This window comes from Chelonoidis abingdonii, chromosome 1 (genome assembly GCF_003597395.2).
Source record: "Chelonoidis abingdonii isolate Lonesome George chromosome 1, CheloAbing_2.0, whole genome shotgun sequence".
NCBI lineage: Eukaryota > Metazoa > Chordata > Testudines > Testudinidae > Chelonoidis > Chelonoidis abingdonii.
The window spans coordinates 373,675,195-373,695,743 of record NC_133769.1 but is presented as its reverse complement, the minus strand read 5'-3'; the positions used below and the strand labels follow the sequence as shown (position 1 = coordinate 373,695,743).

Here is a 20,549-nt window from a genome sequence, read left to right as displayed (position 1 = left end):
TTGGTGGACAGAATAATGAGGGGTGGGCCATTCCGCCATCACCGCCTTTTGGGGTCCTTAGAGAAAGAGATTTTGGTAGAAGGCGAGAACAGATGGAGGCTACTCGAGCAAACATCACCAGCATCTGCCACATCCACCATCTCCTGGGACCCGGGGCCTTCTCTGCTATGCCTGAGGGACGTTCTGACCAACCTGGGACAAAAAGGACCCAGATAGATCCTTTTTCCCACACCACCTCAGCTCCAGCTGGATCCTGGCCACTACCTGAGCTGAAATGGGCTGGGACTGTGCAGCAGCACCAGCTCCAGTCCCTCTCAGCTCATCTCCTTGTTTCCCCTCAAAAACAGCGTTATCAGCATCTCTGATACACCTGAGGGCCTGCAGAACCCAGGGGCTTCCTGCTGAAACTTGATCAGCTACAGGCAAAGGGGAAAGGATGCCATTCAAACAAAAGCCTCATTCATTGCTCTATAGGCAAGGGTCAGCTCCCTCCCCTCTCATCCATATCACTACTAACGGGCTACAGAGATGTTTGCTGGTGTGCTGGCTGTGGTGCCAAGCAGACTGAGGGCTCCGCCCACCAGCCCTCACACCTTGTTTAACACTGCTCAATGCCGGACAGCAACTGGGCCCCCTGGCTCCGTCTAAATCAATACAACAGTCCCTCCTGGCACCTGGTAGAAGTCCTCTTGGCCCAGCAGCTGCTTGGCACTCTCCCAGCCAGGCTCCTTACGGAACATCATGCACAGGGTATCCGTCACCCTGAGGATGGATGCTGGTGGTAACCGGTAGCTCCGCAACTCCTCAATGTCCTGCACCTGCAGTCCAGCCAGTGCCGCCTTGTACTCCGTGTTCATCTGAGGGAAGGGATAGACAAGCTGCACTGGGACATCCCACATATTGCCTGCTGGGCGGGGACCATAGAATCATAGACTATCAGGGTTGGAAGGGACCTCAGGGAGTCATCTAGTCCAATCCCCTGCTCAAAGCAGGGCCAAGCCCAACTAAATCAGTCAGGGATTTAGTTTATTCAGGCTCAAGTCAGATCTGCTGGGGCACCCCACATATTTCCCTCCCCTGATGGGTGGGGACTGTCACGCAGTATGGGGGAATCAGGGTCCTGCACCCCCCATTCCTGCAATTCACCAGGACTCTCAGCCAGCCAGTAAAGCAGAAGGTTTATTAGATGACAGGAACACAGTCCACATTAGATGACAGGAACACAGATCTTGCAAGTACAGACAACAGGACCCCCTCAGTCAAGTCCATCTTGGGGGGGCCAGGAAGGCCAGAGCCCTGTCTGGGCTCCCCTCCATTCTCCCAGCCAGCTCCAAACTGAAATTCCCTCCAGCCTTTCACCCAACCCCCTCGCCCCCCCAGCTCCTCCCCCAGCTTTTGTCCAGTTTCCTGGGCGCAAGGACCAGGGCAGCCAGGCTTCACTGAGGAACCCCACATATCCCCTCCCCTGACATGCAGAGCCTGTGGCAGGCCAGGCCTCAGAGGGGCACCCCACATACTCCCCCCCCCCCAACAGGCAGGGACTGGGGCAGTCCGGGCCTCACAGGGGCACCCCACATACTCCTCTCCCCCCACGGATGGGGACTGGGGCAGACCAGGCCTCACAGGGGCACTCCACATGCCGCCTCCCCCAACAGGCAGGGACCGGGGCAGGCCGGGCCTCACAGGGGCACCCCACATACTCCTCTCCCCTGATGGATGGGGATGGGGGCAGACCAGGCCTCACAGGGGCACCTCACATGCCCCCTCCCCTGATGGATGGGGACCGATGAAAGCTGGGCCTCAGAGGAGCACCCCATATACTCCCCTCCCCTGCCAGATGGGGACCGTGGCAGGCCGGCCCTCACAGGGGCACCCCACGTGATGCTGCGGGAATTCTCCTATAGGTTTATGAATGGCAGGCATGGCAGTGACTGGACGAGGTGACCCACTGCTCTCAGGGTACGGCAGGTCCCGGAGCAAGTGTTAGGAAGTCGCTGGGGCGGGATGATGGGTGTTAGGCCTGGCTGAATCTGACCCAGTTCACGGGAGGATGCTCAGACAGGGAAGCGTCCAGGACTGAACGGCTGACACCTGACAGCAGGGAACTCTGGCAGGAGACTGAACTCCAGGAGGACAATGGCGCGAGAGGTGACAGGAGGCTGGGATAAAAGCAGCCTTTGCAAAGGCCTAGGGGCTCGTTTGGGCCTGGGAGACAAACAGACAGAAATGGCTTGGCCAGCATGGACAACGTCCAAATCGCTGCTTCCTGGGGCTGACTCGGGGCTTCCCGAGGTTGTGCTCCAGGTGCCTGCTTTGCACAGGCGGCTGGTGTCACTGCGGACACTGTCTGAGATGCCTGGATCCCTGAAGAGTGTACAAGTCTCTGACCAGGAGCGTCTGGCAGCTGCACTCACTGGGCAGAGCTCAGGGCAGGACCCAGGAGGCTGGGAACCCAGTGGTTCTGTCTAGTAGGCATTGAGGTCGCATGGCCTGACCTTAAGGGAGAGCAGGACCTTTTGGGGTCTGGTCCACTGAAGGGGTTCCCCCAAGGGACTATTTAAAAGCTGGAGGGTAGCACAGATCCTGTGGATCAGTGACTTCACCACCCCTGATGGACAGGTATCACTAGGGAATCCCATGTATCCCCCTGACCACCATGTACAGAGCCTGTTCCCACCCATCTCCCACCCATTGCCACTGATGGCCAAGCAGCTGGGCAGCAATAACGTACCCTGACCCACACCAGCTCCCTTCCATGTGTCATGGAGTGTGGGGGAGTCAGGGCCCTGCACCCCTCACTTCCTGCGATTCACCGGGACTCTCACTCACTCACTCATGCCCGTCACCCCAATCGGGTTATGGGCCGCCAACCACAGATCTCCAGAGTCCTCTATCCAGGACTCTCAGCCAGTCAGTAACACAGAAGGTTTACTAGCCGATAGGAACATAGTCCCAAGAAGGGCTTGTAGGTACAACCAGGACCCCTCAGCCAGGTCCCTCTGGGGGGCAAGGAGCTTAGACCCCAGACTTGGGGTTCCCTGCCTCTTCCCAGCCAGCCCAAACTGACACTAAAAACCTCTCCAGCCAGCTCTCCCTTCCTTCTCCCCATCTCCCTTTGTCCAATTTCCCAGGGAAAGGTGTCGACTCACCCCACCCCCCTCCTGGCTCAGGTACCGTCCCTCACCTAAAGTCACTCCCTGCTGTCCCCTCCCCCATGCAGACAGCCCCAGTAAAACTAAACAACATTCCCAGGTCAATCTGCCCCCCTCCCTACTGCGTCACACCATGTGAGGCTCACCCCTACTGATGGGCCAAGCCCCTGGCCCTCTGCAGGCTCAGCCAGGCCAGGGTGCCCATCCCTGCCTCTCCACAGGCTCAGCCAGGCAGCCGGCTGAGGTGCCTGTCCCAGCCTCTCCGCAGGCTCAACCGGGCAGCCGGCCGGGGTGCCCGTCCCTGCCTCTTCACGGGCTCAGCCAGGCAGCCGGCCGGGTTGCCCGTCCCAGTGTCTCCACAGGCTCAGCCAGGCAGTCGGCTGGGATGCCCATCCTTGCCGTTGCAGGGGCTCAGGTCCATGCACACCTTTCTCGTGGCAGACTCCTTGCTCTGCTCCAAGAGGTGTTGCTCTTGTGTAAGGATCTCGATGCGTGCCTCGCGGTGCTGACAATCCTGCTCCTGCTGCTTCTGCACCACCTCTTCACGCTCTGCCCGCCGTTGGCACCTGGCCACTTTCTGAGGGCAGGAGGGGAGCAGACATGACACCAGCAGTCCACACAGCCCTTCCCTCTGCTGCTGCCCAGCCCCTCCCAGTCCCCCAGCATCAACCCGAGCCATTGCCCCAGGGTGTGAGTGTCCGAGCAGGGCAGTTACTCTGCAGATAAATACTCGACTCCCTCCACCTGGAGGTACAAATCCCCAAACCCTGTGGAGAGCCCCCCCCTCCCTTCTCCCTGGAGCTGTGCTAGGGCCTTGGGGAGAGTCCCCACTCTGCAACAAGTATCAGAGGGGTAGCCATGTTAGTCTGGATCTGTAAAAGCAGCAAAGAATCCGGTGGCACCTTACAGACTAACAGACGTTTTGGAGCATGAGCTTTCATGGGTGAATACCCACTTCGTCAGAATCATTAGTGGAGAGTTTCAGGGGCAGTAAAAGATATATGCATGCAGCTAGAGATGAACGAGTTATTCAATCAGGGAGATGAGGCCCGTCTAGCATTGAGGTGTGAAAACCTAAGGGGGAGTAACCTGGTTTCGTAGTTAGCCAAGTTATCCAAAACAGTCTCTCGTTATATCTTGAGCTGATGGTTGTCAACATTGCTAGATGATACTGTAGCCAGAGTTTTCTTGAAGTCTGTACCTGAAAGTTTTTTGGCTGCAGATGGCCACCCTTAAAGTCTGCTTATAAGTGTGGCCAGTGGAGTTGAAGTGTATCCACTACGGGTTTGTATATTGCCCGATTCACTAATATTTGCAACACAGCACCTCCGACATACGGGCGACTGGCTCTGGGTTGACAGCACAGGGCGCCAGGCTCTCCCGGAGGCGACCCTCTCACCTCCTTGGCCAGGCGAAGTTTCTCCTGCAAGTACTTGATGTCCCGGCTGTGCTCCCGCTGCTTCTCACTCACTGCCTGCAACTTGGTCAGAGCAAGCTTCATCCTGCCCCAGGGAAAGGAGAGTGAGGCTCCCCACCCCCTGCACACATTCAGATCCAGGGCATTAGGGGCACTTCAATCTGGGGGTGCAGCCCAGGAGCCCCTCCCGCTGGATCCTTCTGTTCCAAGCCCAGGAACCCTAGTAGGCAGCTCTGGGATAACCTGACCCCAGCAAGGAGAGGCGGCTTGTGTCCTGGGCAGGGGGCCAGACCCTGCTCCTCACCATGCTCCTGGGGCACAGGAGGGAAAGGAGGTGCCCGATCCCCATTCTCTCCCTCAGTCACAGTAGCCTGGCACACGCAAGAGTGGAGCTGTGGTTGCACGGGCCCCAAGACCACTGCTGCCAGCTGTTAGAATGGGGGCAGCTTGAAGGCCCTCTTGCTGTGTGTCGAGACCCCTCAGTCCAGCTGTCACTGATATGGGAAATTTACCCTGCTTAGCGCTGATGGCTCGGCCCATAGGCTGTGGGGCATGATGCACTGCCCATGGGCAGGCAGAGCAATGTGGGGGTACCAAGGGGGTCAGAGTTAAGGTTGTGATAGGGAGCAGAGTTTGGCCTCATTCCTTACCGATCAGCCTGAGTCCGGCTCTGGCTCTGCAACTGTGCTGAGAGCATGAGGAAAGCGTCGAGGAAATCCAGGAAGGTCTTTGGGGTGATGAGGGGCATGCTTGGGGCCAAGTGTGTGGCATAGCAGCTGGCAGAGCAGTGAATCAGAGCCATGGCTGAGGCAATGCTGGCAAGCGAATTCTCCAGGGCCTGCAGTGACGCTGGGACTGACAAACAAGCAAGTGGACACCATGAGAGACTGTGGAGAGAAGGCAGCCAGGCCCATGGGTTGGAGCTGGCCAGCACGAGGGGCCAGGCACTTGGGGTCTGTATTCTGTGCCGAACCCAGGTGGGCCTGGCCCTTTGCCAGCTGCACGGCCGCCATGATCCAGGAGAAGCTGAGACCCCAGAAGCAGATCGAGCCCTCACCTGGGCTCTTCAGGGGCTGCTGGTTGAGGGCATCTTCCAGGTGCTGAGTAGCCACCTGCACCAAGGACTCCTGGCTCCAGGGCTGGTACACGTCAATGCTGCAGGGGAGGGTGAGCAGGGCTGTGGCCATGGCTGTGGGGTAACCCAAGTGCCCCCTGCCCTGTGCCCAGCCCTTGCGCCCATCCAGCAGCAGCAGCATGTGCAGATTGTTCCTCACAAACTGGTAGAACCTGAAAGAGAAGGCAAAGGGTCTGAGGGAAGAGAGGGGGATCCCCAAGATATGGGGTGACACCAAACCTCTCCCTCCCAGTCTAATTTGAGGGGGACTGACACTAACCCCCTCCACCCCGCACGAGGAGTGCCCCCTGCCACCTGTGGACAGTCCCAGCCCAGCAGGGTCTCAGGGCAGACCCAGCTGGAATTTTCTTCTCTCGCCTAATAAAGAGAGGATGCCCTCAGTGTGGGGGGCGGGGCCTGTGTGATTCCCCCCCCTCCACGGCAGGCAAGGTCTGGAGCCTCTGTGCACCCCGGCTCAGGGATTCCACTCCCCTCCCCCTACCCACAGTCACTCCTGTTAGACCTGCCCAGCTCAAGGCATCCCCAACTTCCCTTGGCCATGGACTTCGTCACTCCCTCCCCGACCTTTGCAGGACCATGTTAGGCCTCATCGTTCTTTTGATGTTCTGGTTCTCCTGCAGCAGTTCCTTCACGATGTGTGCAGTGTCTTCAGTGGTGTACAGGCCAGGGTAGGTGCCCTCTCTCATCAGATCCACCAACTTCTGCATGGTGCCCAGCCCCACCCCCTGGTGCACCAGCACCACGACTCTTGTGTCCAGGATCCCAGCCTGCCAGCTGGCTTTCCTGATCAGCTCCCTCACCTCCCGCTCCCCTGCCTGCCCTGTCAGCTCAAAGAGCTGGGAGGCAGTGGCGTGGGCAACCAGGGCCACCAGGGACCTCCTGCCGGTGGAGAGGTGCAGGGAGAGGAGGGCGCCATGCCCCTCTGGGCAGCACAGCACCCGCAGCAGGCGCACCAGGTGCTGGGTGACTTCTCTGCACAGCACAAAGCCCCTGGGGAGGAAGGTGCTGAACTGCTGCTGGATGGCTTCCCAGCACCTCTCCTGGTAGAGGCTCTCCCGGCTGGGGGAGGCCAGCGCCAGCTCCCTGCTGAAGAGGATGTTGCGTACGTCCTCCCCTGGCAGCAGCAGGAGGTGGGAGGGCAGCAGGGGCTTGGTGTTGTCCTTTTTGGTAAAGGGCCTGTGCTTGCTCTTCAGAGGGGTGGTTTGGCGGGCGCTGGTGCGGCGCCCCATGGCCAGGTGCTGCTCCTGGAAGCGAGGGTGCAGGGCTGGAGAGGGCTGGATGGAAGCCACTCTCCTCATCCCAGTCACCTCTGCCCCCTTGGGCTCCAGTGCGGCCAGGGCAGAGTCCCCAGAAGGCGCTGCGTCCGGCCGGTCCAGGGCCAAGGCGGGGGCCTGGTCTATGGGATCAAAGGCGTCCGGGCAGTCCCCGTCGCTGCTGCTCTGTGAGGAAGACTCCTCATGGCTCTCAGCGCCCAGCTCCATGGCAGTGACTTTCCCGGCGAGCTCCGTGACGCTCCTGGCTCGCTTGCACTGCTGCGGCTCCCTGTCGCTGGTGGTGATCACCCTCAGCACGCTCCTCTTGGTGCAGAAAGTGCTGGCAGCCACATCCAGCAGCAGCTGCCCGCTCTCCTGCCGCTCGCGCTCCGACAGCAGTGGGTCGCAGAAGGTGCGCAGCGACTCGTGCAGCCAGAGACGGACGATGACCCGGGTGCTCAGCGTGAGGCTCAGGCTTATCCCCGGCTGGCCTCGCTTTGAAGCCTTGGGCGCGCTGGGGTCCTCCAAGGGGCTGGTGAGGTGGATCCCGGGGCAGGGCCACAGGAGGAAGAGGCCCCTGAGAACCTTCTTGATGTGGTGGTAGGAGAAGTGGTAGGGGGAGCAGGTGGGGGAGGGGCAGAACCTGGCCTTCACGGCCTCGTACACGTCCACAGTGGCCCCCACCAGGGCAGTGGCCAGCTCGCTGTGCCTGGCCAGCAGGGGGAACTTCTCCAGCCAGGCCAGGACCAGGGGGCTGTGGATGCTGATCAGAGACTCCCTGGAGATGCTGGGGAGCGAGAGGATGCTGCAGAGCCGAGTGAAGCGAGGGGAGAGGGGGTGCACGCCAATTGCTGGAGCAGCTACCAAGCCAAAGCAATTGAACTCTGCTGAAGGGATGTGTCGGAGCTCCAGGCTCTCAGCGCCGTAGACCTCCTGGTGGGAGAGGGCCTGGCGCAGGGTCTCCACCACGGGGTGACTCCCCTGCCTGGCATCTGGGAGAGAAAGGACCATCACACCTTGGAGCAGCCTGCTTAGCCCTCCCACAGCCACCCACAGGCTCTTCTGGGAGGCAAGTGCCAGGGGCAGGACACACTAACACACACAGCCCCGGGAACTTAACCACCCCTGGGTGACTGAGCCCAGGCTTGCAGACCCCTGGGGCAGGGGGTGTCTGGCCCCAGCGAAGGGGAGCCAGGCCGAGGCAGGGGGAGCCGGGCCCCGCAGAGCCCTGGGGTGGTGGGTGTCTGGCCCCTGCCAGGGGGTGTCTGGCCCCAGTGAAGGGGAGCCAGGCCCAGCTGAGGGAGCCAGGCCCCGCAGAGCTTTGGGGCAGGGGGTGTCTGGCTCCAGCAATAGGGAGCCAGGCTGAGGCAGAGGGAGCCAGGCCCCGCAGAGCTCTGGGGCAGGGAGTGTCTGGCTCCAGCAATAGGGAGCCAGGCCGAGGCAGGGGGAGCCAGGCCATGCAAAGCCCTGGGGTTGGGGGGTGTCTGGCTCCAGCGATGGGGAGCCAGGCCCAGCTGGGGGAGCCAGGCCCTGCAGAGCTCTGGGGCACAGGGTGTCCAGCTCCAGCGATGGGGAGCCATGCCCAGTCGGGGGAGCCGGGGCCGCAGAGCTCTGGGGTTGGGGGTGTCTGGCTCCAGCAATAGGGAGCCAGGCCGAGGCAGGGGGAGCCAGGCCATGCAGAGCCCTGGGGCAGGGGGTGTCCACCTCCTGCGATGGTGAGCCAGGCCCAGCCAGGGGGAGCCGAGCCTTGCAGAGCCCTGGGGAGGGGGCATCCGGCCCCAGCAACGGGGAGCCAGGCTGAGGCAGGGGGAGCCGGGCCCTGCAGAGCTCTGGGGCACAGGGTGTCCAGCACCAGTGATGGGGAGCCAGGCCTTGCAGAGCCCTGGGGCGGGGGGTGTCTGGCCCCAGCAATGGGAAGCCAGGTCGAGGCAGGGGGAGCTGGGCACCGCAGAGCCCTGGGGCTATGGGTGTCTGGCCCCAGCGGTGGGGAGCCAGGCCCAGCCAGAGGGAGCTGGACCCCACAGAGCTGTGGGGTAGGGAGTGTCCAGCTCCAGCGATGGGGAGCCAGGCCGAGGCAGGGGGAGCCAGGCCCCGCAGGACCCTGGGGCAGGGGGTATCTAGGCCAAGGACGGGTAGCAGGGCCTTGCCAAGCCAGGGGGGAGCCAGGCTCCACAGAAGATACGTAGCCATTTCCAGCTCAGCCCAGGGCAATGTCTGACGTGAGGAGGGGGCTCACCCAGCTCGGCGGCGTGCAAGTCATCCAGCAGGAGCAGGTAGCAGCTCTTCCCAGCCCTGGCGCCAGGGGCCCGGGATCCAGGGAGGCCGGTGAACAGGGCCTTGCCCCGCATGCTGCTCAGGATGTGGCTCTCCAGCAGCCGGCGCACGTAGCCCACGTCGAGGGCAGGTGAGATGGCGACACGATGGTAGGAGTGATTGGGCTGGATCAGCAGCTCCGCGAAGGACGACTTGCCACAGCCAGGCTCCCCAGCCAGGAGCACTGGCTGCCTCGAGCCCAGAAGCAGGTCCAGCACGTAGAGGAGCCGCTCGTACTGCAGAGCAGAGAGACCGTGCCAGGGAGGGGGCCTTGGGACTGTGTAGCATTGACCAGAGGGGAGCACCATAGAGACCTTGGGCACATCAGAGAATGTTAGGAATGTTGAGAACAGTGGGAATGTTACAGTGTGTGATGGTCCTGGATGGACCTAGGGCAGAATGGGGCAGCTCCCGGGGACCCCCTGCGGGCCAGTCATATATGGGGCAGCTCCCAGGGACCCCCAGAACCTGGCCATACCTGGGGCATGACAGGGCCTGTCATGGGGACCGCTGGGGCCTGCCTGTACATGGGGCAGAATGGGGCAGGCTCCTCGGGACCCCTGGGACCTGGCCATACCTGGGGCAGGATGGGGCAGCTCCTGGCACCCCTGGTCTTGGCTGTGACATTGATATAATCTGGGACCATATAGAACATAGTTGCAACCAAGGTTCTGTAGTGGCACCAAGTCTTATGTTTAAAAGCGGGTACATATAAAGTGTCTTAACCCGACCAGTTATAGGTTGTCTGTTATGATTATGGTTGTCTTGGTATGTCTGTATCATTTTGTAGTTGAAGTTCATCGATATTGGCTGTATGCTTGTCTGTATTTTCAATGACTATGTGTCTTGCTTCTGGAGACAATCCAGATCAAGTGGGTGTTGCTCTGCCTACCTGCGTGATTAGCCCGATTAGGCCATCACGCTACACAACTGACCCATTGAGAGGAGGCGCGATACACCTTGTTAACTCAGCAGGATGTTGCATGGGACTGGCCCATGTGACTGCAGACTCCATTTTGCTGTAACTTTCCACGTAAACGAACATGAGTGTTCACACTGGAAAAGCCTCTTAATTAAGGCAGAGGCCTTCATCTCCATTTGTCTTTCTTATCTGCTTCTTACCTCTGGAGGGACTTGTGTACAAACTCGAAGCTCTGACCCTAGCAAGGACTGAATGACCATCCCAGCGTGGGGATAGTTCAGAGACTTGATTATTAACCTGCAGTTTAGCTCCTCACTGCTACAAGCCTGACACTTAAGATACTTTGACTATTACTGTATGTACTCTGATTGCCATTTAACTTAATTCTAGTCTTCTCACCTCTATTACTTTTCTTTATGAATATAACCTTTAAATGATTTAGATTCTAAGGTCTGGTACAGGCATGTTTGTGTATTGCATCTGTGTCGTTATGGCCTTTTGAGTTGTGACCAGCAAGTGGCGACTCCTGAGCAACCACTTCCTCCCCATGCGCCGGCAACTCACCCGCTTCGCTGAATGGCGGTTCAATACCTACCTGCCGCGCCCGAACTAAACTGCTCTTCGTCTCTATGGAGCACCGTCATCTGGGACCGGACAAGCGCTGCGGAGTGCAGGTACACCCTGTTGGGCCCTTGCCCCGTCCTGTGTGAGCTGCAAGCCCCACGCCATGAGCTGAGTCAGCTGCGCCACAACCCGTCCAGGACCGCCTTAGTAAGGCCTCGCCCCCTCTCGGTGGATTGCAGTCAACTGCTACCATCCTGGCACGGATCATGTGCTCGTCTGCGCCCAGACACGTGTCATGGACAGCTCGGAGCGGAAGAAAGTCATCCTCGGCTTCAACTGACATCCCATTCGAAAGGACCCCGGCGTTCCCGAAGCCCGGCCCGTAAACTCGAAAATTATTCGCCCCCTTGCTGACACCTTGGCGTGGTAAAGGCTACGAGTACCCGACGCGCGCCCTGATCGTTCAGGGCGATTAGTGCGCCTTGGGACCCCTTGTAACGAACGCTGTACTTTATGGCCTGTGGGGTGCGGGGCCGTCGCTATTGCATGACTCATGAGACGTTTCGCATGGTCTCGGACACTATCTGGTGGTTCCAGGGTAACATCTACAATCCGAACACCATCACCGTGGCCCCGCCTATGGACTAGGAGTGGAGCCGAGTCGGCTCCACGCACCCACGGGGGGGAGGTTGGGAAACCCTTTACAACCCTCCCTTACTAAACTACATCCCCTGAGTTCCTGAACCTCCACCGATTCTGATTTGCCACCTCGTGGTGAGGGTCGACCCTGTTCTCCCTCCTTACTTCGGTCCTGCTTCTTAATCATGACTAGTGTTGTAACCATTAGATGACGCGAGTGTGTACCCTCAGCTGCTCCATCCTAACTATACTTTGACCCCAATTCCAGCGCGCTACACCTCCGCATTGGGACATTATGACTGTTTTTACTTATATGCGTAACCCATATCCATCAATATCAAGCGACCCCCAATAACTCTGTATGTTCCCCCGCGGATGGTTCTGACTATGACTGACTGCCTAAATATCTGTGTATCATCCTTATTTAAATATTCTCTAAATAAACATTGACCTGGGTGTCTGGGGCTTGGTCCTTTGGGATCGAGAGAACCTTTTTCTTTTACTGGGGTGTTGGTTTTCATAACCATTCATCCCCAGGACGAGTGGCACTGGTGGGGATACTGGGAAACTGGAGTGTGTAAGGAAATTGCTTGTGTGACTTGTGGTTAGCCAGTGGGGTAAGACCAAAGTCCTCTTGGTCTGGCTGGTTTGGTTTGCCTTAGAGGTGGAAAAACCCCAGCCTTGGGCTGTGACTGCCCTGTTTAAGCGATTGTCCTGGATTGGCACTCTCAGTTGGGTCCTGCCAGAACCACATCGTCACACTGGCCATACCCAGGCCAGGACAGGGGCAGCTCACAGCGCCAGACTGTACCTGGGGCAGGATGGGGCAGCTCCTGAGGACCCACGGGCCTGGCCGTACCTGGGGCAGGATGGTGAAGCTCACAGGAACTGCCTTGATTCTGCTGGACAGATACTTCCCATCAAAGACCTCCAGTTTTCCATCCTCAGGCTGGGGATAGAGGTCAAAGACAGAATTGGCTGAAGGCAGCTCTACGGTGTAGCTGCTGCTGTACAGGACTCTACGGGCAAAGCTGTCAAAGATGGCCCAGTGTCTGCAAAAAATAGAGTCAGAGAGATGGACAGCGAAGGGGAGAGTGCCCTGAGCTGGCCCCACATTGCCTCTGCTGTAACTGCTAGACCCACTTTGCTCCCAGAGCCAGGCTAGAAGCCAGGAGTCCTGGCTCCCCGCTCTGCTCCATAGACCCCACTTCCCTCCTCTCCCCAGGAGCCCTGGCTCCCCGCTCTGCTCCATAGACCCCACTTCCCACCCCTCCCCTCCCCTCCCCAGGAATCCTGGCTCCCTGCTCTGCTCCATAGACCCCCCTCCCCTTTCTTCCCCTCCCCAGCATCCACATTCCACTGCTTCCACCTCCCGGTGCTGCTCACTCATCATCCCCGATGGCGTGGCTAGAGGGAGAAGGGCCACGAATGGCCCAGCCCCAGGAAACCCTGGCTGGTACCTGGGGTGCAGGTGGCCACTGAAACCCCAGATGTAGGCAAACACGAAGATGCTACGGACAAGCAGGTGATGATGAGGCGGGACAGCTTCATCCAAGCCCCAGTGTGACGGGACAGCTGAGACCCCAGCAACGCTGTTCTCCACCACTGGCGAGAAAGAGTCAGTCACTTTGAGGCAGGGGACCCCAGCCTGGCCTGGCCTAGCGATGGGCCCGAGGTCCAGACTGGCCTGCCACAAGTCTTCATGGGCAATGACTGGCAGAGCAGTCACCAAGGAGGATCCGTGCCAGTCACCCAGGACTCCCTGGACGGTGAGATCCTGCCCCCCAACAGAGAGCCCCAGGCAGCCTCCACCATCAGGCCCCTTCCCTGGGGCTCTGCCCCTGCTCAGACCCTGGGGCACCCAGAATGGGGGAACTCGGCTGGTCGGGATCAGCAGCACTAGGTCTGGTTCTAATCTGGATCCTGTAAGAGCAGGGGGGCACAAGGTCATTGGTCCTGCTGGGATTCCCCTCACCTGCCTGGTCCTCTCTTCTCAGGGGCTGGGCCTTCATCTTGTCATGGCTCAGGTGTTTGTCCAGCAGAGCCTTCAGGAGCCTGGTGAAGGCTGTGGTCTCTGGGATGCCCCAGGCTATGGGGCTGCGCAGGTCGGCATGAGGCTGCAGCACAGAGCTGCAATGCTGCTGCAGGAAGGTGAGCGTGGGGGGGAAGACGTCCTCAGCAAGGCCACGCAGCATGACCACGCTCTCCTGGCTCACGCTGTATGTGTGGTAGACGGTGGCTAGGGATGAGGCCAGCAGTGCTCGCCAGACACTCGAGCCCCCGCAGTGCAGGAGGGCGCAGTGTGTGGAGATGGATGGTGAGATGCTGGAGACATCAGGCAGCTCAAAGAGGAACTTCACACCCTCTGGGGGATGGAGCCGCTGCCCACTTGGCAGGCTGAGAGTGGGCTCTGCACTGAACAGCGATGAGATGGGATCCAGCCACTCGGAGCTGGCAGACCCGTCCAGCACCAGCCATTGCTGGGTGCCTGACATGCCCAGCCCAGCGGCAGGGGCTGAGGAAGCCATTCTCTGCAGGAGCCTGGAGAAAACGCCCTCCCTCCAGATGCCTCCCATAAGCCTGCCCAGGAATTCAGCAGTGCTGAGGCTGTTGGGGTAGAGGCAGACAGTGCTGATGGGCAGGTATGCCACGTCCTGCCGAGTGCCTGGCCTGCCCACTCCTGGCGCCAGCTCCAGGGACTCACTCACAGCCAGCCTGCTCAGCACCTTAGCCAGGGTCTTCCAGGCTGTGGTCTTGCCGCTGCCAGATGGCCCCACCAGCAGGACCCCCGGCGAGCCCAGCAGGGCCTGGCAAAGCTGCACTATGGTGCTGGTGAGCTCAGGGTCTGCGTGGAGCTTGTCCTCGTGCAGCTGTGCTGTCACAGCACTCAGCAGCCTGGGGGGCGCATGGACCTCAGGGACCAGGGAGCAGGAGGCAGGGAAGACCCCTCGGAGCAGCTCCCACACTCTGCTCAGCTGGGGGTCCTCCAGGGCAGACAAGAAGGGCGAGAGGCAGAGAGCTTGGACGAGGGCAGGCTCCTCAGCCAGGCTCTCAAAGGATGACTGCTGGGCTGTGATCTGCTCCCCAGGCTCTGGCTCTGGCCTCACCACAGGCGGATACGCAATGTCAATGGCTGCCTCAACGACCCCCTTGAACAGGGCCAGCCGGCAGGGTGCAGGGCCCGGGCCCAGCTCCCCCTCCAGCCAGAAGAAATAGCTCAACTTCTTGGCCAGGTGTGCGGCTTCCCGGAAGCCAGCTGCCAGCAAGGTCACCTCGGCCACCTTGTGCAGGTCAGGGGGCAGCAGGGCCACGGGGCGCAAGGCCAGGCGCAGGAGCTCAGGGAGACACTGCAGGGTGGCCAGGCACCCATAGGTCTCCCTGACCCGCAGCAACCGCTCCCCGAAGAGGATGTTGCCCAGCACGCGGGGCTGGTACGGCTCTGCTTCATCCAGGCCCAGCTCTGGCACGGCCCTGGCAGGCTGCTCCTGTCCCTCCCCATCGCTGCTCTTGGATTTGTGGCTGGGGGTCACCTGGCCCTTCTCCGCCTGCAGGCCCATGCACAGCATCTGCAGGTCTGACAGGAGCTGGCTGAACCCTGACAGGACACTGGGCCCCAGCTGGTCCACAGCCTCCAGCACCAGCCAGGCGCCGGCCTGCACAGCCCCACTCAGGTGTTGGCGGAGGCAGTCCAGGCTCATCTGCTGGGAGCAGTGCAGGGTGACAAGCTGGCGCCCCAGAGCCCTGGCCAGCTGCTGCATGGTGGCCGTCTTCCCGACCCCGTGGCAGCCCAGAGCTGCGCCACAGCGGAACTCCTCCAGGGCGAGCAATAAGCCCAGGAAGCTCCTCTCCAGCTGGGGGCTCCCCACCAGGTGGGGGCAGTTCCCCACATACTCATAGTCGTAGTGCAGGCGGATGTCAAGGATCTCGGCCCAGCAGCCAGGGGGACTGGCAGCCCAGCTCTCAAGGGGGCCCCCGACTGCTCTGGCACTCGTGGGGTGCAGGACCAGCCGGTACTTGAGCAGCTGGGCCCAGGCAAAGGCGGTGGGTGAGTCGACCTTGCGCTGCAGCAGGTGGGCTAGCACATCGCGCTGGCGCACGGTGACAGTAAGCAGGGCCCCCAGTAGCATGCTGAGCTGGGCACTGCCCGGCTGCCCGGCGCAGCTGCTGCGGTAGTTGTGGACATAGTGGGCCAGGGCCTCCAGCTTGAGTCGGTGCTTGAGCTTGAGGCCAGGCCTGCGCACAGGGCCGAAGAGCCGCTCCTGCACATCCGCAAACCACAAGGCCTCCTCGGCCAGCAGCACGCACTGGGCCGGGAAGCCTGTTGCCAGCTGCCGCCAGTGCTCCACCAGCAGATGCAGCGGCAGCTCGGTGGGAGCTGGGCGCTGCTCGAAGGCCACGTCGAGCTGGGGCCGCAGGGCCAGGCGCTGGGCCATGCATGCCTGCAGCAGGTGGAAGAGGGCCTCCTTCATGCTCTGCTCCAGGGTGCACAGCCATTTAGTGATCTTCTGGTTGAGAAGCAACGGGGAACACAGCGGCACCATCTCCCCACAGGCTCCCACCAGGCCTGTGGCCTCTGCCATGGGCAGCAGGACAGCATAGGTGGCAGGGTCTTGAGTGGTTGAGAGCTCACAGAAGGCCAGCTGGTGCACAGCTGGGAAGCAGCGGCGGGCCCAGGTGGTCACCTCCATGGGCTCCGCAGGTGAGGCCATCATAGCCACCACCTCTGTGTTGCTGAGGAAGAAGAGGCGGGGAAAGCCCATGCGTGTAGCCTCCAGCACGTACTCCAATGCGTGGATGATGAGCTGCAGGTCCTCAACACCCTCACTCAGCATGGTGTGCAGGGGAACACCCATAAAGCGGCTCTCCCGGTTGGAGGTGGCCATAGGCATCATGCTGGATAGCACCAGGGGGTGCTTGGATGTCACCTGCATGAGCTCCCGGAACTTGCTGTCCAGCTTCTGGAACAGGCAATCCTGGCACGAGGAAAGCAAGCATCAGCCCTGCAGAAGGGAAGCCCCAAGAGACAGGGAACTGGAGGCACTGAGGAAGGGAGGAAGGACTCACTGGCTCGAGGCAAGGGCATGTGGTGGGGGAGACAACTCACCAGCTCACTGCTGGGCAGACTGATGTCCATCTCATACAGTACGATATTCAGGAAAATCCACTTCTGCTGGAAACTGACCCAGACATCCAGCAGGGCTCCTGTGGAGAGAGGGGTCTGGGGGTGACCACTGGCCCGGGTACCCTGTGAGTATACAAACCCCACACTGAAGACAAAGGGGCTAAGGAGCTGCTCTCGGCCCAGGTGACCCTACCCCACCACACCTGAAAAACTGACTCAGGCTGGAGGTGGCGCTTACAAAGCTTACGGTGGCAGGCAGACAGCTGAGGTGAACCTGCACCGGAGCTCTTGGGAAGGAACACAACAGGAGCTCTTGCTACCTGAGGCCTGGCACTAGTGGCCTGACCAAGCTCACAAAGGAGGGACTCATGACTCTTTGAAGGCACAGACTTTATTTTGGTGGTTAGTTATTTACTTTATCCAGTGGGAAGAGATAGGACTGGGAGGGAGGGAGCCACACAGCACCTGAGGGTGCAGAACTTAGCTGCCTACCATTGGGCACTGGATCAGAGACGGGTGGGTCTGGGCTCCCCTACAAACCCCTAAAGATTGATAACAATGGAAGTCTATCCCTCAGTGGGGAACCAAGATGGGGGAAGACACTGAAGGTACAAGGGTACCCAACCCAAAGGGGAACCCCTGAATCCCTCACTTGCCCTGACAACTCCCCACTATTGGACTCTGTATATATACACCCCGAAAAGCATGGAACTGAAAACATGACCTGGCTGCAGGGCTGACTCACTGAGAGTATGTTGCAATGTACGCCCAGGCTCAAATAAAATCTCAGGATAAACTTCCTCACTGTAAGACAATGGACCAGGCTGCCTATGGAGGTAGTGGAAGCTCCTTCACTGGAGGTTTTCCAAAGGAGGCTGGAGCCATCTGTCTTGGATAGTTTAGACCCAACAAATCCTGCACCTTGACAGGGGATTAGACCAGATGACCCTTGCGCCGTGGCCCCATCTAACCTTATGATTCTATAAAACCACTTCCAACTGCACATTCCTGGATGTCAACTTAGCACGGCACACTGGAACCCATACAGGGTATCATCAAATAATTACAACCCATACTCGATGGGACCGCATCCTGAAAGAAATCTTCCCTGAACCCCCTCTTCTGATTAGGCCCCAACTGGAGTACTGTGTCCAGTTCTGGGCAACGCATTTCAGGAAAGATGTAAACAAATTGGAGAAAGTCCAGAGAAGAGCAACAAAAATGATTACAGGTCTTGAAAACATGACCTATAAGGGAAGTTTGTTTGGTCTGGAGAAGAGAAGACTGAGAGGGGACATGATAACAGTTTTCAAGTACATAAAAGGTTGTTACAAGCAGGAGGGAGAAAAATTGTTCTTGTTAATCTCTGAGGGTAGGACAAGAAGCAATTGGCTTAAATTGCAGCAAGGGCAGTTTAGGTTGGACATTAGGAAAAACTTCCTGTCAGGGTGGTTAAGCACTGGAATAAATTGCCTAGGGAGGCTGTGGAATCTCCATCATTGGGGATTTTTAAGAACAGGTTGGACAAACACCTGTCAGGGATGGTCTAGATAATACTTAGTCCTGCCTTGAGTGCAGGGGACTGGACTAGATGACCTCTCAAGGTCCCTTCCAGTTCTAAGATTCTGGCCTTCAAACAACCACCCAATCTCACCAAGCTCATCATCAGAAGCAAGTTCCTCATAGACCAGGACACACAACTTGACACGGCAACGGACTGTGCCAGAACAACAGATGCAAAACCTGTAGACATATCTCCACTGCTGTGATGATCAACACCCCCACCCCCAGCCCTCCAAGACCTCTTTCAAGATCCATGGGCTCTACACATAAATGCCCCAATAACAACTATGTGGGTGAAACCAGGCAACCAATACATCTTGAATGATCTCACACAAGAAAATGGAAAAAACAAAAACACACTATCACTTGTAGGTGAACACTTTTCATGAAATGGTCACTCTTTATCTGACCTCTCAGTCCTCAGCCTCAAAGGAAACCTGCACAACACGTTCCAAAGACGGGCTTAATTCATAACTTTGCTAGACACTAAAAATCATGGACTGAACAGAGACAGTGGATATATTTCTACAATCTATAACCCACTAACCTCCACCCAGCTTCCTCCACCACACACCACTGGAGAGATGTTAACAGGCCACTTCACCTTGAATGGTCCCTTGAAATGTGTGTTAACTCCTTATGCCAAACAATCTGTCCCACCTTGTACTTAGCTGTGATGCTCTTAGCACTTTTCCCAGCCCTGAAGAAGAGCTCTGTGTAAGTTCCAGATGACTGGAAGCTAGCTAATGTAACGTTAATTTTTAAAAAGTGCTCCAGAGGCAATCCTGGCAATTACAAGGCTCTGAGTCTAACTTCAGTACCAGGCAAGCTGGTAGAAACCATAGTAAAGAACAGAATTATCAGACACCTGGGGAAGAGTCAACATGGCTTTTGTAAAGGGGAATCATGCGTCACCAATCTATTAGAATTTTATGGATAAGGGTGATCCAGTCGTATAGTGTACTTGAATTTTCAGAAAGCCTTTGACAAGGTCTCTCACCAAAGGCTCTCAGTTTCTTTAAGTGGTCATGGGAGTTGCCTGAGTTGCTCTGAACAGACTTCAGACCCTTGCAGGCAGAATCTACCCTGAATCACAATGCGGCTTCAGAACTGAAAAGTCTGCTATCGACATGATCTTCTCACTGAGACAGCTACAAGAGAAATGCAGAGAACAAAAAAGCCCCTCTACATAACCTTCATTGATCTCACAAAGGCTTTTGACCTTGTCAGTAGAAGTGGACTATTCGCATTTCCAGAAAAGATTAGATGGCCACCCAAGCTCTAAAGAGGGAGGGAGGAGGTGTAGGGGACTGCGGAAGACTGTGTCATGGCCTAGCTAGGGTGTCCCCGCTTTCTCGGCGGCCTTGTGAAAAGCCCCTGCTTGCTAAGTGGCCGGTCATTGTAGGACACGGCATGCCAGTTATAACTTGCTTTTAATTGGTTGAAACCAGTTTGTATGGCCTTAGGCCAAAGGGCGGACATAGCCTGTGGGAAGTCCCTTTTTGCATATGTATGAGTTGCTTTTGTATTGTGTATATATAGCTGTATGCTCCTGGTCCGCATTTGGACTCCGACCCAGGCCGAGCTGAGCTTCGGTGCTGGGTTCCCTGCCTAAGTGACAGCAATGCCCAGGGTCCTCAGCGACACGCACACCACAGACCTACCAATCAGCATACACACCACCGGTTCATTCACCTGCATGTCCACAATGTTATTATCGCCATCATATTCCAGCAATTGCCCTCTGCTGGTACATCGGCAAACGGACAGTCCTACGGAAAAGATAAATGGACACAATCAGATATTAGGAATGGCAATATACAAACTGTAGGGACTCCATTTTCCCCATCTTGGAGACTCATCACGTTAGACAAGTGGGTCCTGAAATAATCAAGGAAGGTATTCCATCCCCTTCCTATCTATCCCACCACCAACCCTCTCTCTGTCCTCTTCAGGACCCCTCTCACAATTCCATTCTATGGGAGAAATAATCCTCTTCTGCACCTGGGAGCCATAGAACTGGTCCCTTCCACAAGTGGAGCAGATTTCTACTCTCACTTTTCCTGATCTAGAAGAAATTCAGTGGCTGCAACCCATCCTGACCTTTCGCAATCTAAAGAGTTGTCAAACTGCAACATTTATGATGGTAACCCTTCACTATTATCCAGCACTAGAATAGGGGGATGGTCTCAGCCCTCGACCTCCAAGAGCATGATCTACTTTCATATACATAACACCCTGGTGTCATGGGTGATGACCACTACCAGTAATAAATATTGCCTTGGGCTGTCCACAGTGCAATCAGTGTCTCCCAAGGTCCTGGCAGTAGTTGCTGCCTACCTCAGAAAACAGGGATCATCATTTTTCCATACGGGTGTGACGATGTGCTTCGGCGGAACCCACTGAGAGTGCCAAATCAGGACAATTGCTCAAACAGGGCAGTTACACAAGCCGCAAGGCTGGTGTTTC

The 20,549-nt window shown here is 58.0% G+C and overlaps 2 protein-coding genes across 2 annotated transcripts in view; both read right to left on the bottom strand.

The window, feature by feature from the left end:
* Window positions 1-297: 297 nt before the first annotated feature.
* On the bottom strand, window positions 298-16,529 carry LOC142045760 (dynein heavy chain domain-containing protein 1-like). Its single transcript, XM_075061903.1, has 12 exons — window positions 16,500-16,529; window positions 13,785-16,368; window positions 13,371-13,634; window positions 12,856-13,318; window positions 12,255-12,447; window positions 9,194-9,506; window positions 6,269-7,949; window positions 5,627-5,856; window positions 5,220-5,424; window positions 4,552-4,654; window positions 3,580-3,729; window positions 298-857 (listed from the first exon to the last, which is right to left on the bottom strand). Exons 1-12 carry the CDS (start codon window positions 16,527-16,529, stop codon window positions 645-647), a joined length of 6,429 nt encoding a protein of 2,142 aa, XP_074918004.1. The 3' UTR covers window positions 298-644.
* Window positions 16,419-20,549, bottom strand: part of LOC116826882 (dynein heavy chain domain-containing protein 1-like) — a 73,897-nt gene continuing 69,766 nt past the window's right edge. The window contains exon 4 of the mRNA XM_075061889.1: window positions 16,419-16,597. Within this exon, the coding sequence (XP_074917990.1) occupies window positions 16,547-16,597 (51 nt within the window). The 3' untranslated portion in view covers window positions 16,419-16,546. The remainder of the gene's footprint in view (window positions 16,598-20,549) is intronic.